Source organism: Somniosus microcephalus, chromosome 1 (genome assembly GCF_052327205.1).
Source record: "Somniosus microcephalus isolate GS21.2 chromosome 1, FLI_Smic_1.0, whole genome shotgun sequence".
NCBI lineage: Eukaryota > Metazoa > Chordata > Chondrichthyes > Squaliformes > Somniosidae > Somniosus > Somniosus microcephalus.
In genome coordinates this window covers 12,296,245-12,313,349 of record NC_140987.1, presented here as the reverse complement: position 1 = coordinate 12,313,349, position 17,105 = coordinate 12,296,245, and the positions used below count along the sequence as shown (strand labels likewise).

The window sequence follows — 17,105 nt, the reverse complement described above, 5'->3', positions numbered from 1 at the left end:
AATACTGTGATGGCTTTTTCCGTGGTGGTGGAGGACATCTTTATTACCTCCGGCCACTTGGAGTGTGCATCAACTGCGATTAAGAACATTGAGTCCATAAATGGACCAGCAAAGTCGATGTGCACCCTTTGCCAGGGAGATGAGGGCCACTCCCATGGATGTAGAGGGGCCTGTGGCGGAGCATTTTGGACCTTCTGGCATCCTAGGCAGCTCTTGGTCATGTCTTCGATGTCTCCATCGATACCTGGCCACCATACAAACGCCCTAGCTAGGTTCTTCATTTTCACTCCACCCAGATGCCCCTCGTGAAGCTCCTTTAGCACTTTATCCTGGAGTTTGGGTGGAATCACCACTCTGGATCCACACATCAAGGTTCCTCGGCGCACTGACAGCTGTTCTCTTCTTTGCGAGAATGCTGGCAACAGTGGTTCGCCATGTGCTGGCCATCCCTTCACTGTTAAATCGTAGACCCGTGAGAGAGTAGGGTCATTTCTTGTCTCCCTTTCAATGGCAGAATTTGTCACCGGTAGACATTCCACTATGGTAGAGTGGAATATCTCCACTGGGTCTACTGTAGGTGCCTCTTCTATCGTTGGCAACGGTAGGCGTGATAAACCGTCAGCACTCCCATGCTGTTTTGACCCTTTGTATTCAATGTTGTATTGGTGTGCCCCTAGAAAAAGGGACCACCTCTGTAGTCTTTGTGCCGTCATAATGGGGACACCTTTTTTAGGGTTGAATATGGAGATGAGGGGTTGATGGTCAGTCAGCAAGGTAAATTTTTGTCCGTGTAGGTAATGGTTGAATTTCTTCACTCCCCATACCAGGCTGAGTGCTTCCCTGTCTATCTGGGCATAGTTACGCTCAGCTGAGTTCAATGAGCGTGACGCAAAAGCTATCGGCCGTTCCGAGCCATCAGGGAATCTATGGGACAATACCGCTCCTATGCCGTAAGGGGATGCATCGCATGCCAGTCTGATTGGTAGTGATGGGTTGTAATGAGCCAAAATTTTCTCGGATGTGATTAAGTCTTTACATTTATGGAAGGCACGTTTACAGTCTTCGTTCCATTTCCAAATCACTCCTGTCTGTAGAAGATCATTAAGAGGGTATAGAATAGTTGATAAGTTCGGTAAAAATTTATGATAGTAATTTATTAATCCCAGGAATGACCTTAATTGTGAAACATTTTCAGGTGCTGGGGCTTTTATAACTGCTTCAATTTTTTCAGGTGACTTATGCAACCCTTCCTTATTAATTATGTGGCCACAATATGATATCTGATTTTGGAAAAATTCGCACTTGGGGCGATTTGCTCGTAGGCCCCGTTCTTTCAGCCTAGTGAGCACCTGCTCCAAATTGGCAAGGTGCTCGTTGTCGTTTTCTCCTGTTATAAGGATGTCGTCTAGGTAGCATTGAGTCCCCGGAATCCCTTGCAGGACTTGCTCCATAGCTCTTTGCCAGATGGCTGGAGCTGATGCTATTCCAAAAACCAGTCGATTGTACTGGTACAGGCCTTTGTGTGTGTTTATTGTGAGATACTTTTTAGAGGTCTCCTCAACCTCCATCTGTAGATATGCCTGTGCCAAGTCAATTTTTGTGAAATGTTTCCCTCCGGATAGTGAGGCGAAAATATCTTCTATCCTCGGAAGAGGATACTGTACCGTGTGAAGGACCGGGTTTACAGTCACCTTAAAGTCCCCACAGATGCGAATTTTTTTCTGTTCCTCAGAGTTATTTTTCAATGTTTTTTTCATGACTGGAACGATGGGTGTTGCCCATTCGCTCCAATCTATTTTGGATAATACGCCTGCCTTTTCCAAATTCTTCAGCTCTGCCTCGACTGCCGGACGTATTGCGTATGGCACCGGTCTAGCCTTAAAAAAATTTGGAATTGCTGTATCTTCCACTTTTATTGAGGCGGTGATGCCTTTCAAGGTTCCTAGTTTCTCTTGAAACACTTCTTTGGCGTTGGCCAAGATGTCTTTTAATCGTTCAGGTATGATGTCATCATTGTTTTTTTCCTTACTGGTCACCGTCAGTGCCTGAATGGAGTGCCAGTCTAAACGTATCTTCCTTATCCATTCACGTCCCAACAATGGTGGACCACCATCTTGTAGAATGTACAAATACAACTTTTGTATTTCTTTGCCGTTGTATACCACAGGCACCCTTATTTTTCCTTTGGGGTAGACTTTCTGCCCCGTATATGTTTTTAAGATAATGGATGTGTCTTTTAGAGGTATATGCGAAAATAGCCTCTCGTAATCTCGTCGATTTATTACGGTTAGAGCTGATCCTGTATCTAGCTCCATTTTAACTGGGGACCCTGCTATTGAGAGGGTAACCCAAATGGTTTGGTAATCCTCTTTGGCAAGTATATTATGTAATTTGAGACAGCTTAGTCTCTTGTTTCCGGAGTCGCTATCGCTATTCTGGTCTTCGGAGCTATTGTCCGTCATCATTTGTACCTTCCTGTACTTTTCTTTATTGATTTTTTGTTTTCTGTCAGTGGATTTATTTTGTCCAGATTGGCATACCCGTGCAATGTGTCCAATCTTACCACATTGCCTGCATGCTTTGCCCTTGAACCAGCAGTCCCTCTGGTTATGGGTGGATCTGCCGCAGCGATAACATCTTCCGAACTCCTGTGTCATTTTATGGGTGCCGAAGTCCTGTGTCTCTTGTTGTATCTCTGCAGCTCCTTTTGCTGCTGCTTCGTATGATACAGCCATACTGAAAGCTTTGTCCAATGTTAAATCTTTTTCAGAAAGCAGTCTTTTTTGTGTTCCTTCACTTAAGAGACCGCAAACAAATTTGTCTCGAAGATAATCCGATAGTCCTGCTCCGAATTGGCAGTACTTTGATAGCTTTCTTAATTCGGTTAGGTAATCAGCGTTACTTTCATTCTTGTGTTGATTTCTCTTGAAGAGCTTGAATCGTTCCGCTATCAGCAGCGGTGTTGGGTTTAAATGCTCCTGCAGAGTATCAACAATTTCTTTAAAAGTCTTGTCCTTTGGTTTGGCTGGAGTGATTAAATTTCGTAACAGCCCGTATGTCTTCGCGCCCATTAAGTTCAAAAGTACTGAAGCTTTTTTTTCATCTGTTATTCCATTTGCAGTGCAATAAACCTCTACTCTTTCCACGTATGTGGTCCAATCTTCTATTTCGCCATCAAAAGCCTCAATATTACCAGATTTAGGCATTTCAGAAAAGATATGGCGCTTCCCGCGCTTTTTTTTTTCTCTCTCTGTAGCAACGATATGGCGCTTCCCGCGCTTTCCCGCCGCTGCTACCGATAACAACGCTGTTTTACTGTTGGAGACTCGTTCCCGACGGAGGTCTAAACGCTGACCTGCTTGCCGCGCCGGCCGTCTCTCGAGTGCACCCTCCCAGTCCGTTATTGCTTGCCTCCGATTTCGCTGCCTGTCTCAGCTGTAGAGCCCGCCGCTGGAGCTCCAGCCTGACGCCCAGGAAGGATTAGCGCAGTACCTGTCACCAGCTTGGCCAGCTGGTGAAACCACAGTTTCTCTTACTTCCTTGAGTCTTCTGGACGCTGGAGGAATCGATGTCCTTGAGGTGCTGCCGAATTGCAGGTAAGTCTGTTTCCACTTCGTCACCACTGTAGTGTCCGTGTGTAGATAAGGACACTGAAGACAGGAGTTGGTTCATAGGTATTTACTAAGCAAGTCTGGGGGGGGGTTTCTAAAGGATATACACAATACACAGGCTTATATAGCCCAAGTGGCAATTACCGGCATTACGCACACCTGGGGCTCCTAAAGGCACATACACCATAGCGCCGATCCCCATATTTAGTTGGGGCCGCCTCCTCCGAAGCGGCCGCAAACAGCGACCAGAAAACGGGGCCGTCCTGCTGCCTTAGTGGGGCGCTTTAAAGCGGAAGGTGCGGCCGGCCGCTTTTGCGGCAGCCGCCTGCCCGCACCTCCTTCCCCGGCCTCCTCCACCCCCCCCCCCCCCCCCCCCCGCGGCATTGCCGGCTGCTTTCCGCGAGCCCGGCACTTCTCCGTGGTGCCGGGCTCATTTGCCGGCACTATCCAACGGCGATCTCCCCGTTGCAGGCAGCTCCCCCTTAAGAGAAGGAGGAGGCCTGCAGTACCGCAGCCTGCCGCTGCGCAGCGCCTGGCGCAGCGGCGCCAAGAGCGCTGATATTCAGTGTCAGCGCACCAAGCGGAGGCGGGCACACCCTGGTATAGCGCCCGCTTCCGAATTGGGGCGCTAACAATGAATATCTGACGATCGCTATAGGCTTCCCGCCCAGCGCTAACTTTTGGGCGCTAGGCAGCTGGCGGGGCCATAGTGAATTTCTAGGCCATAGTCTTCAGGCTTGTTTTTTTAACGCTCTTAGACCTATTGCACAGTATTGTGTGCAGTTTTGGTCGCCTTATCTGAGGAAGGATGTTCTTGCCATGGAGGGAGTGCAGCGAAGATTCACCAGACTGATACCTGGGATGGCAGGAATGACGTATGAAGAGAGATTGGGTCGATTAGGCTTATATTCGCTAGAGTTTAGAACAATGAGAGGGGATCTCATTGAAACTTATAAAATTCTAACAGTACTAGACAGACTAGATGCAGGAAGGATGTTCCTGATGGCGGGGGAGTCCAGAACCAGGGGTCACAGTCTAAAGATAAGGGGTAAGCCATTTAGGACAGAGATGAGGAGGAATTTCTTCACCCAGAGAGTGGTGAACCTGTGGAATTCCCTACCACAGAAGGCAGTAGAGGCCAATTCATTAAATATATTCAAGAAGGAGTTAGATATATTTCTTAAGGCTAAGGGGATCAAGGGATATGTGGAGAAAGCAGGGACAGGGTACTGAATTTGGATGATCAGCCATAATCGCATTGAATGGCGGAGCAGTCTCGAGGGGCCGAATGGCCTACTCCTGCTCCTATCTTCTATGTTTCTATGTACTTGAGAGTAGAAGATTAATGGGGTGATCTAATTGAGGTGTTTAAGATGATCAAAGGAGTTGATAGTGTAGATAAAGAGAAACTATTTCCTCTGGTGGGGGGAGTCCAAAACAAGAGGACATAACCCTAAAATTAGAGCCAGGCCGTTCAGGGGTGCTGTCAGGAAGCACTTCTTCACACAAATGGTAGTGGAAATCTGGAACTCTCGCCCCAAAAAGCTATAGAGGCTGGGGGGGGGTCAATTCAAAATTTAAAAACTGAGATTGATAGATTTTTGTTAGGCAAGGGTATTAAAGGTTACGGAACCAAGGCAGTCGATGGAGTTAAGATACAGATGAGCCATGATCTAACTAAATGGTGGAACAGGCTCAAGGTTGTTGAATGGCCTCCTCCTGTTCCAATGCTCCTTCCCTCCTGGGGTGGAGGAACCATCTGGCCTCTGTTCAGCCAATGTCTGATGAGTGGTGGTCTTGGTGCTGCTGCCCTGTGATTGCATTATCTGTAACACTCCCAGAGAATGATATCCTGAAAGTTTCATCTTTAAATGGTTCTTTAAAAAAATATCAGAGGGATAGGAAAAAAGATAATACAGTGACATACTTTATAACTGAGCTTACACTCCAGTGCAGTACTGAGGGAGTGCTGCACTGTCTGAGGTGCCGTCTTTCAGATGAGATGCTAAACTGAGGCCCCGTTTGCTCTCTCTGATGGACATAAAAGATTCTATGGCACTATTTCAAAGAAGAGCAGGGCAGTTCTCCCCGGTGTCCTGGCCAATATTTATCCCTCAATTAACATCACTAAAAAACAGATTATCTGGTCATTACTACATTGCTGTTTGTGGGAGCTTGCTGTGCGCAAATGTGGCTGTCGCGTTTCCTACATTACAACAGTGACTTCACTTCAAAAAGTACTTCATTGGCTGTGAAGCGCTTTGGGACGTTCGGTGGTCGTGAAAGACACTCTATAAATGCAAGTCTTTCTTTCTTGATGGTGAGACTCTCTAAGAGGCGTTTTGATAGTGAGACTCCCTGTTTAAAGAAGCCATGAAAAATGCTAAAAAGTTTTTAAAAATATATAAATAGTTCAGCAATGAGTTGCCTAGTTGGCAGTACATAAGAGCTTTTTGTTTATTTAGACAATATGTTGAATTAAGAAACTCTGGTTCTGTACCTTTACATAAATTGTATAATAATCAACATTAGAAATTTACACACAGTCTTTTTTGACAGATCTCAAATAACATACATTTCTAAAACTACAAAAGGACATTCAGTCTTTTAAAGAGTTACAACTGGATCCATCAAGTTCAAACCTTGGTCTACACGGAATCACCCAGTGCTCATCACGGCAGCCTTTGAGCCTCTACAATTGGTCTCATTGGCCTCGGGTGAGAGAGGGGGGTGGAAATCAGCCAGGGTTCCTGCTGGGAAGTGTGGCTGCTGGATGAAAACAGGATCAGATTTGTCCGTGATGATGACCTCCACAGTTAAATAGCCTGCTGACCCTCAGTGTCTGGGCTCACATATGAAGAAGGGCCACTTGGGTGCAATAACAAAGGGCGGCCGGCACCCTTGGAACAGTACCTCATCATAAGTCAGCACTTGTGAGGAGAGAAAGCAACATTGGAAGGGGAGGAGTGTGCATCTGAATGAAATAAAATATGTTGGCAAGATGCATTATTAGGGGGTGGGGAGGCTATTATGAAGAAATACTAAGAAATGATGGATTTCTCTATATTTTGGACTGATATTTTCTGTGATAGTCCAGATTCAGCATGCTGATCCCCAATTTTACTCCCTTAGGATTAAAGTAACAGAATAGAAATCCAGGTGTAATTCCGAAAACAAAGTGAATCACATGAACCCACTTACAGTGGGGGTACACTTATGATTTTATAGATGCAGAACATTTTCCTTCAGTGATTTGTTACAATTCCTGTACACTTATGTGGGGAGGTGGGACAGTAGGAGAGTGGCAGGAATGACGTATGAGGAGAGATTGGGGCGATTGGGCTTATACTCGCTGGAGTTTAGAAGAATGAGAGGGGATCTCATTGAAACATAAAATTCTAACAGGACTAGACAGACTAGATGCAGGAAGGGTGTTCCCGATGGCCGGGGAGACCAGAACCAGGGGTCACAGTCTAAGGATAAGGGGTAAGCCATTTAGGACAGAGATGAGGAGGAATTTCTTCACCCAGAGAGTGGTGAACCTGTGGAATTCTCTACCACAGAAGGCAGTTGAGGCCAATTCATTAAATGTATTCAAGAAGGAGTTAGATATATTTCTTAAGGCTAAAGGGACCAAGGGATATGGGGAGAAAGCAGGGACAGGGTACTGAGTTTGGATGATCAGCCATGATCTCATTGAATGGCGGAGCAGGCTCGAGGGGCCGAATGGCCTACTCCTGCTCCTATCTTTTATGTTTCTATATCCACCTACTGTACACAGTCACTCTATTACTAAAACAAATGAAAGATGCAGCTTAAGGTAGTGGGTGGTGCTCACACCACACTGTCTTACATAGTCGAGTTTTTGGTCAGGCTGCCTAGTAGACAGCTAATTTTAGACCTGACCATAAAAGTAAACTTTACAAGAACATGGAGAGGAATTCAGGGGAAAACGTGCCCTTCGTGGACATTCCCTTCTCTGCACAAATGCGGCATGAATGTTTAAATGGCTAGAATTTGCAGTCCTGTGGCAGGTGTGTAGGGTGAGCGCGATGCCTTGCTGTGATGTCCTCAATGATCTGATCAGCATACAAGGTGTACTAAAGTAGTTCAGCATGGTCCAGCCCTTAGTGTTGGTTTCATTCTCGTACTGGTGGGGATGGGGGTGGGGGTGGGGGTGGTGGGGCGGCGGGCCGGGGGGGATTTGATTGATGAAGCCCCATCACTGTCCATGCTTTTGAACTAAGCAAAAAGTGCATGCAGCACACCCACACAGATTCCAATCCTATCATCCAGGGGGAGGAGGAGCGCATGGTGCCAAACATTCCCTATAGATGGGAAGGTAAAAGGTGAGGTTGGTCCATCACACAGCTCATAGACTAGTGGTCAGTTCCTGGTGTAGTGGCAGAAACCTAGGAGCAAGTCGTTTGCCTATCCTCTGGTACAAAGCAGCAAGAAGCTCAAAAAGGAGAATTGGAGGATATATAAAACTTACAAAAAGGCGGTTTAACACAACAACTTGTATTTATACAGCACCTTTAACGTAAAACATCTCAAGGCGTTTCACAGGAGTGCTCTAAAACAAAATCTGACACCGAGCCACATAAGGAGATATTAGGGCAGCTGACCAAAAGCTTGGTCAAAGAGGTAGGTTTTAAGGAGCGTCTTAAAGGAGGAAAGAGAGGAAGCGATGGGGAGAGGTTTAGGGAGGGAATTCCAGAGCTTAGGGCCTAGGCAGCTGAAGGCACGGCCACCGATGGTGAAGCGATTATAATCAAGGATGCTCAAGAGGCCAGAATTAGAAGAGCGCAGATATCTCGGAGGGTTATGGGGCTGGAGGAGATTACAGAGATAGGGAGGGGGGAGGCCATGAACGGATTTGAAAACAAGGATGAAAATTTTAAAATTGAGGCGTTGCTGGACCGGGAGCCAATGTAGGTCAGCAAGCACAGGTGTGATGGGTGAACGGGCCTTGGTGTGAGTTAGGACACGGGCAGCAGCTGCAAGATCTTTCACAGCTCAGGACAAATGAAATGACTTGTGGTGTACAACATTAACAGCTGCCAAGCAAGTAATGATTGGTTAACACCCGCCAATTTTGATGGATATTTAGATGGCAATTTACAAAACCGTGCTTAACCGTACATTGAGCAAAAAGTTGCTCTTGTTGGACACCTAAACAGGCATTCAACCCTATTCCGAGGAATGCTCCAGAACAAGGTCATACAACAGCCTTATCCTTGAGTATTATATCCAAAAGAAACCACACATGTCTCATCTAAAAATATAAAAATTGGATTTTTAGAAGATCTTACCATGCAGCAGCTGTCCTCTGAATCGGGAATATAGCCTTTGCTGTACCTTCGAGGCTGGGACTCTACAATAGGACATTACTTTGCAAAGGCCTTGGCTCGCAGCACCTGTCAGCCTCACACCGTTGTAAGCAATAAGAGTGGAGAAATGTCATCGTTTTACAGTTTTCAATTGTTTATACATAAACAGAAGAAGCCTTCTGTTGAACGTTCCGAACCGTGTGCTGGTTTGGGGTGGAACAAGCCAGCTTGTCATATTACAACTGGGCAGCTCAATTCCCGCCTCTCACTGGAGTACATTCTGGTGTGTTCCAGAGAATTCGGGCTGATCGAGAAAACGTTATTTTAGGACCCCTTTTTACTTGTTAATACTCAAACCTAAAACCTAGTTGTGAAACCATCATCGGAGACTCCCTAGTCAAAAATGCAAAGTACTGTGACTGGTAATAGGAATAACTGGCTTGTGTTGTTTTAAGAGTATGAGGAACTCTCATGACTCATTGAGAGTAAATGTAAAAAATGAATTTGGTAAACCAAAGTCATTAACATTCTCCTAGTTTGTAGGAGAGATTTTGAAATTATATGCAGGTTTCCCAACTCCACAGAGACCCCAAACTTGCCATGCTGATTCTTGGGTAACGTTAGTAATGGGCTTTGTCAGTGAATTTTTTCATTAGATCCAGCACAGTTTGGCATCAAGGTTGCCAGTCAGGGAAAGCCTCTGAGACTGGGAACTTCAGTATTGACCAAGTACATCTGTGTACTTTACATCCAAAAGTACCCCTCCCTCCTCCCATTCCCTCTTCTTGCGCTTTGCACTTTGGTTTACTGACATTCCTACCAGACATTTAACTGTCAATGAAGAACAGATCAATTATTCCTACTCACCATTCACAATGGTGTACTTCTTTCAACACCATTTCACATTCAAATCTTTATCCTGTGAATAATCTTCAGCTGAACCATAATTCTACTTTAGTCAGCAACCTCCAGCCGGAGGTGAGCTTGCTGAGGGAGATGAGCCAGCACCACATCACACTCTGGGGAAAATACCATAAAAGGATAATCTCCCTTTAAAAATACTTGTAACATCAGTGTGTGTGTGTGTGCCAGTGCTGGTATAACTCCAGCAGCTGCGTGGAGAGCAATACCTACAAAGAATGAAGAGTACCGTACAAGGTAGACAATCGGTCTTTAATCACACAGAAACCATGGTAATCACGGCCCATAACCAAGTGACTATTCACAAAAAGGAGGAAGAATTCATTAAGGATATGAGGAGAAAGAGATTTAACTCGATACCTACAAAAAGGAGGACGTATATCACAGCATGTGTTTGTATATTTTACTCACTGTAACTGAGGAATAGTTAAAAAGCAGTACTGCAACCTGTCAAATCATGTGTACCAAACATTGTTCTCAGGAACAAAAACAAGAAAAACACCTGTTATATGTCCAAAGGTCTTCAACATTATTGGATTAGTTCAAACTCTCACATTTATATATAAATAATTCTTATCCCTAAAGGAGATCCATGATTCACAATGGTTGAGGAAAAAATCTGTCCAAATATCGATCATGCTGCGTAATGTGACTTAGTCATCTTTTGTTTTATAGACCCTTCCCTGTGGCGAGACAGCGGGATCAGCTCACAGTTAGTCTTTGAGAAGCGAGATGTTGATAGCTGAAGAATCTGCAGGTTTCTTTTCTTCGCAAAGTGAAAGTTCTGGATTGTTAAACAGCGCAGATGGAGGGAGATGTGGGCGAGCTGGGCTCTGGCAGCTCTTGCCAATTCCTTTGAGTTATGGTCAGTCATTATCGTAGATGCATTCTAAAATAATAACAAAAAATGACACATAGAGGCAAAAGAGAACTACAGAGGCTGCAAATCTGAAATAAAACAGAAAATGCCGGAAATACAGCGAGTGGAGAGGGTGCCTAAGGTGATACTAGAGATGGCTTTAGTTATGAGAAGAGACGAGAGAGCCCAAGGCTCTTTTCAGTAGAACAAAGGTTTAAAGAAAATCTGATAGTGGCATTCAAAGTTATGAAGAGGTTTAATAAGGTAATTATGGGAAAACTATTTCCTTTTGTTCCCAGAACCACGATAGGGTTCCCCTTGTCCTCACCTTTCACCCCACCAGCCTCCACATTCAACGTATCATCCTCCGCCATTTCCGCCACCTCCAACATGATCCCACCACCAAACACATCTTCCCCTCACCTCCCCTTCCAGCATTCTGAAGGGACTACTCCTTCCGCGACACCCTGGTCCACTCCTCAATCACCCCTAACAGCCCTTCTCCTTCGCCTGGCACCTTCCCGTGCAAGCGCAGGAGATGCAACACATGCCCTTTTACCTCCTCCCTTCCCACTGTCCAGGGCCCCAAACACCCCTTCCAGGTGAAACAGCGATTTACTTGTACTTCTTGCAATTTAATATACTGTATTCGCTGCTCACGATGCGGTCTCCTCTACATTGGGGAGACCAAATGCAGATTGGGCGACCACTTTGCGGAACACATCCGTTCAGTCCGTAAGGGTGACCCTGAACTTCCGGTCTCCTGTCACTTTAATTCTCCACTTCACTCCCACTCTGATCTCTCTGTCCTCGGCCTATTACATTGTTCCAATGAAGCTCAACGTAAGCTTGAGGAACAGCACCTCATCTTTCGATTAGGCCCTTTACAGCCTTCCGGACTCAACATAGAGTTCAACAATTTCAGATAATAATCCCTGCCCCCATTTTTCATGCTGTATGATTTTTGCCATTCCCATTTGCAACATTTTATCTTTCCTGCCTCTTACAAAAGTACAGTATGTTCTTTCAATTCCTTCCTCCCCTCCTAAACCGCTCTCCCCCCGCCCCTGTTTCTGCACCTGCTTAATATCTGTTACATCTCCAGCTTTTTCCAGTTCTGATGAAGGGTCCCAGACCTGAAACGTTAACTCTGTTTCTCTCTCCACGGATGCCGCCTTGCCTGCTGAGTATTTCCAGCATTTTCTGTTGTTATTTCAGATTTCCTTTAGTTGATGAGTTGGAAACTGGAGGGCATAAATTTAAGACAACTGTGCTGCCCAACTTCCAGTCTTGGATGAGCTGCAATTACCTGCAGCTAAACATTGGGAAGGCTGAAGCCATCTTCTTCCCTGTTCCCTAGCCCCTCCCTAGCCACTGTCTCAAGTTGAACGAAACTGTTCGCAACCTTGGTGTCCTGGTCAATCCCAAGTTGAGCCCAGAACATCTTTATCTCTAAGTGGTCCTACTCCTTCTTGGATAGTCCTTTTATTTATCATATGTGTTAATCTTTGGGGAAAAAATTGAGTCGCGCCCCCTTTGGGGCACTAACTTCGCTGGGGCGCTGCTTTTAGCACCCCGAAAATATTAGCATCCCCGCAGCCAAAATTGAATGGTAGCGCCCCGAGAGGGAAGCGCGGTACGACTAGAAGCGCCCCGCCTCCTCTTGGGGAGCTACGAGGGAATATCACGGCGTGGCGCTGCGGCACGTCGCACCGCAGTACTGCAGGCCTTCCTCCCCTTCTTAAAAGGGAGGTGCCTGGCGCAGCGGGCCCCGGCGCCCAGCTGGGCCACCAGAGATCAGGTGAGCTGGCAAATGAGCCCGGCACTCAAGAGGAGTCACGGAGAGCAACCGACACCCCGCGGAGGGTCTTCACGGGGGACGGCAACGGGGGCAGGTGCTGGCAGATGGCCAGCAACAAAAATGGCTGCCCGCCACCGCCCCTTTCACTAGCGCCGCCCCGGCCGCAGGTAGGCCCCCTTGACCCCGTCGGACATAGCGTCCGACGGTAAGTCGGGGGGCGCCACCGAAGACCGTGGGCGGGGCGCTGCGCACGGCGATGACGTCATTGCCGGCAGCGCGGCGCTGCAGGGTGATAACGGTTACCACCGCCGCTAACTGCCTGCTGAATTTCACAGGAGGCGCTGGCGGCGCCGTGCCCAGGCGCTAGTTGCTTTGCGCCCCGTTAGCACCCTCTTAGGGCGCTAACGGGAGGCGCAAAGCAACCGAATTTTTCCCCCTTTGTGTTTAAATCCCTCCATGGCATCACCTCTCCCGGTTCACATCCTTATGTTTAAACACCCTCCCCCCATGGTCTTGTTTCTTCCTATCTCTTCTAACCTCCTTCAGCGCTTCAACTCCCCTGACTCTCTTACTGAGTCCATCCTCTTGTGCATTGCCCCGCCCCTCCTTTTGCCCCACCACTGTCAGCCACACCTTCAGCCTCAGGGAATTACAGAATTCCCTCTCTAAACCCCTCTGCCTCTCCATTTCTGTCTCCTCCTTTAAACCCACCTCTTTGACCAAGCTTATGGTCATCTTCCGAATATCTCCTTCTTTGGCTTGGTGTCTATTTTTGTTCTTACGCCTGTGTGAAGCACCTTGTGACTTTTTTTCTATGTTTAAAGGCGCTGTATGTTGTTACTATAATAAAATCCTTGCTGTTTCTGTTCATGTTGACTCAGCTGTCGTTAATACTCTTTTGTGCGCTATTCTCTTGATCCATGGAATCCCTGCCTTCACACATCCCTTTTACTCTCAGTAGGAATGCACTTAGCCTGTCCATTATCCATTTAACCTTTCAATATATTTCATTGCTGATCTGCTGCTTTATCTGCCGCATTTTGCAACTCCTTTCATCCCACTGAAATTAGTTATTTTCCAGTCCAACACCTTGACTTTTGACTCCTCTTCCTCTTCATCTATTTTCAACATGAACTTTATGGTCATTACTCTCCAACCTTAAGAATCATAGAATCATAGAAAGTTACAGCACGGAAGGAGGCCATTTCGGCCCATCGTGTCCGCGCCGGCCAACAAAGAGCTATCCAGCCTAATCCCACTTCCCAGCTCTTAGTCCGTAGCCCTGCAGGTTAGAGCATCCCAAGTGCACATCCAAGTACTTTTTAAATGTGGTTAGGGTTCCTGCCTCTACCACCCTTCAGGCAGTGAGTTCCAGACCCCCACAACCCCCTGGGTGAAAGAAATTCCCCTCAAATCCTCTCTAAACCTTCCCCCAATTACTTTAAATCTGTGCCCCCTGGTTTTTGACACCTCTGCTAAGGGAAATAGGTCCTTTCTATCCACTTTATCTATGCCCCTCATAATTTTATACACCTCAATAAGGTCTCCCCTCAGCCTCCTCTGTTCCAAGGAAAACAGACCCAGCCTATCCAGTCTTTCCTCATAGCTAAGATTGTCTACTCCCGGCAACATCCTTGTAAATCTCCTCTCTACCCTCTCTAGTGCAATCACATCTTTCCTGTAATGTGGTGACCAGAACTGCACGCAGTACACTAGCTGAGGCCTAACTAGTGTTTTATACAGTTGAAGCATAACCCCCCCTGCTCTTGTATTCTATGCCATGGCTAATAAAGGCAAGCATTCCGTATGCCTTCTTAACCACCTTATCTACCTGGCCTGCTACCTTCAGGGATCTGTGGACATGCACTCCAAGGTCCCTTTGTTCCTCTACACTACTCAGTGTCCTACCATTTAATGTGTATTCCCTTTCCTTGTTAGCCCTCCCCAAATGCATTACCTCACACTTCTCCGGATTGAATTCCATTTGCCACTGTTCTGCCCACCTGACCAATTTATTGATATCTTTTGATATTTATTGATATTAAGGTTGGCTGTTTAAGCTGCTTTGTTGCCCAGGTTGAGTCCCTGATTGAATTTTTACCCCCTTATCCCAGGGCTGCTCTAATTGAGATAAATAACTCGGCAGACTATGGATTGAACCTGGGACTGGGACCCTCCTGGTCTGAATAGATTTGCCTCACGTATTGCACAGCACATTTAACAGCCCAGGTACTGTGGAGCCAAATACAGTTTTTGGATCATGAATCTCTGCTCCTAACTGAAAAAAAAATTAAAGACATTTCCTTTTTAAGTGCTGTTTATTAAGGAAGCATTTTTGGGCTTTGAAATTATATTGTGGGATGTTAGCGTGCATTCATATGAAGTGCCTTGTTCCACTGGGTTAATGATTCTGATAAAACAGAGGGCTGAGGAATTCCATGAGAATGCAATAAGTATTCATATGCTAATATCACAAAGTATAATTTCAAGATCTTCGCTTCCACTGTAACTCCTTTAATGTATGTTTCTTCTTCCTCGCACATTTTAAAAAAGAACATCCAGAATATATAGTCTGGGATAAACCATAGAGGCATAATGTTACATGGCTCCACTCCTGGTGCAGAGCCTCGTTAGTGGTGAGCATGGGTTTGAGATTCGAGGCTGCAACGTTATAGCCCAACCTCTAACCAGCATTGGTGCCAAGCACGGCTCTGCACTGCGAGCACAGCATTGCAAAACGACAGATATTTATATAGGCTAAAAGAGTCACTGAATAGCACGAGATGCTGCAAACGGTGGTTTGGCCACCTGAAAGGCATGTTTCTTGGAAACGCCGAGTACTTTGCGGCTATGGGTTAGAAAGGGGGCAGCCATCTGCTTTAAGTTACATTTCTTTTTGCTTATATAAATGATTATTTTTATGAATGACAGGGTTTTGCTTTTACTAAGAAAGGCCAGTGAAGGCCCAAAGTGCAGGTCGGAAAGAAAGGGAGAGAAGATGAGAAAACACAAGTGATGGTTAGGTGACCTCGCACTTGGTAGATTGTAGGAGGAAGCAAAGACTGAGGGTGGTGAGGAGTTCCTCAGTTTTGATTACATAGGATTATTTTAATTAACTTGATATTTCAGCATAAGCACATTGCCGGGTCTTATTATTTTCTCCTTCGTTAGATCTCCTTGTCTCTGGCCAAGAGAGAGCAGACTTACCTTTCGGGGCTGTTTAAGAATGGCACAAGGAGATTTAACCTGTGACCTTTTCGTTTCCCTGCCTCCCTCCCTCCGTAGCAGAGCTGTCAGCTTTCCCTTGCTGCCTTCCCCTAGTGGAATAGACAAGATTTGGGGAAATTGCTCGCATCCTGGTTTCTTTTGCATGTCAGCGTGACATCACAGAAAGTTGTTCTGGATTGCTGACAGATCACAGATCTTTCAGAACCTAGTGCATCTTTCCTGGTGCATTAACGCTCTCTATGTCACCCTCCCAGATCCTCCTCAAAGGGAAACTTTGGTTGTCCACGTACCTGTATCAATATCATCATAGATCTCACCATCCCCTTCTCCATTTCTAAAAAGAAAATCAAAAGCATTTAACATTAATGTTTTCTATTAAAATACTAACATCAATAAGATGCATCTTTCCTTTGTTACTCAGCTGTAGTGTTTTATATGCTTCATCTTTATTCAGCACAGCCTTGAAGAATAATTAACTTCCTGTGGTACAGATACTAATAGTTTGGCCATTCCATCTCCACAATCCTTTTGCAAAACAAGCAGCCCTTTTTCTGGTCGTAAATGCTTTCTGAGAAGTGGAGCAAGCATTTTCTTTGGATTAGTGTCTGGAGTTTGGCCTGAACTGGAGTGGGTTGTATGAGTACTGTACTAAATTTTATCTGGATGAGTTCCTGCCTGTGGCTGATTTTTGTGGTACAAAGGGTAGGTGTGATGATACGTCTCAGGGTCACTGTGGTCTCCTGGAACTCGTTTTGATCGCCTTTGGGGGTCCGAAAGGAATTTTCCAGAATTCTTTTGTCCTGAATTGGCCTAGGGTTTTTGTTTCATCTGCCTCTCCCAGTGGATTACATGACTGCTGCTGGGCAGGGAGCTTTGAGGGTCATGGTGCGTATGCGACAAGCTTACTAGACCAGCTGGTCTTTTCCTGTCCACCAGTGTTGTACGTTCGTATGATTTATTAACTAATTTGCTGTTAAGTACCGGTAGCTGTTTAACCGGTGACCAGGTTATTTTTGGCTGCTTTTTATTTCAAATAATGACTGTGTGGGTTTGACTGACAAGCCAAGTATGAAAGTAATGGTTTTGTAAGTGGTAGCTGTATTTGAATGGGCTGATTGTGCTGAAATCAATTCATTCAAATACAGCTATTTAAGGGTACGGCTGTGTAGTGGTTATGTTACTGGACTAGTAGTCTAGAGGCCTGGATTAATAATCCAGCGAACATGTGTTCAACTCCCAACATGGCAGTTTGAGAATTTGAATTCAGTTTTAAAAATCAATAAAAGCAGGCATGAAGCTATTGGATTGTCATTTAGATTGCTAGGGCATTGGGAAGAGCTCTAGGGCTGACT

The 17,105-nt window shown here is 45.7% G+C and overlaps 2 protein-coding genes across 3 annotated transcripts in view; both read right to left on the bottom strand.

The window, feature by feature from the left end:
- The window catches only part of rictora (RPTOR independent companion of MTOR, complex 2 a), a 903,687-nt gene extending 893,675 nt beyond the window's left edge, over positions 1–10,012 (bottom strand). Inside the window, exon 1 of the mRNA XM_085966601.1 lies at positions 8,927–10,012. Coding sequence (XP_085822727.1) covers positions 8,927–9,002 — 76 coding nt within the window. The 5' untranslated portion in view covers positions 9,003–10,012. The remainder of the gene's footprint in view (positions 1–8,926) is intronic.
- An 86-nt stretch (positions 10,013–10,098) lies between these two features.
- Positions 10,099–17,105, bottom strand: part of LOC147123923 (FYN-binding protein 1-like) — a 372,564-nt gene continuing 365,557 nt past the window's right edge. For both annotated transcript variants that reach the window (XM_085966712.1, XM_085966740.1), the window contains 2 exons: positions 16,044–16,087; positions 10,099–10,754 (listed from right to left, as the gene is read on the bottom strand). In XM_085966712.1, coding sequence (XP_085822838.1) covers positions 10,732–10,754; positions 16,044–16,087 — 67 coding nt within the window. In that variant the 3' untranslated portion in view covers positions 10,099–10,731. The remainder of the gene's footprint in view (positions 10,755–16,043; positions 16,088–17,105) is intronic.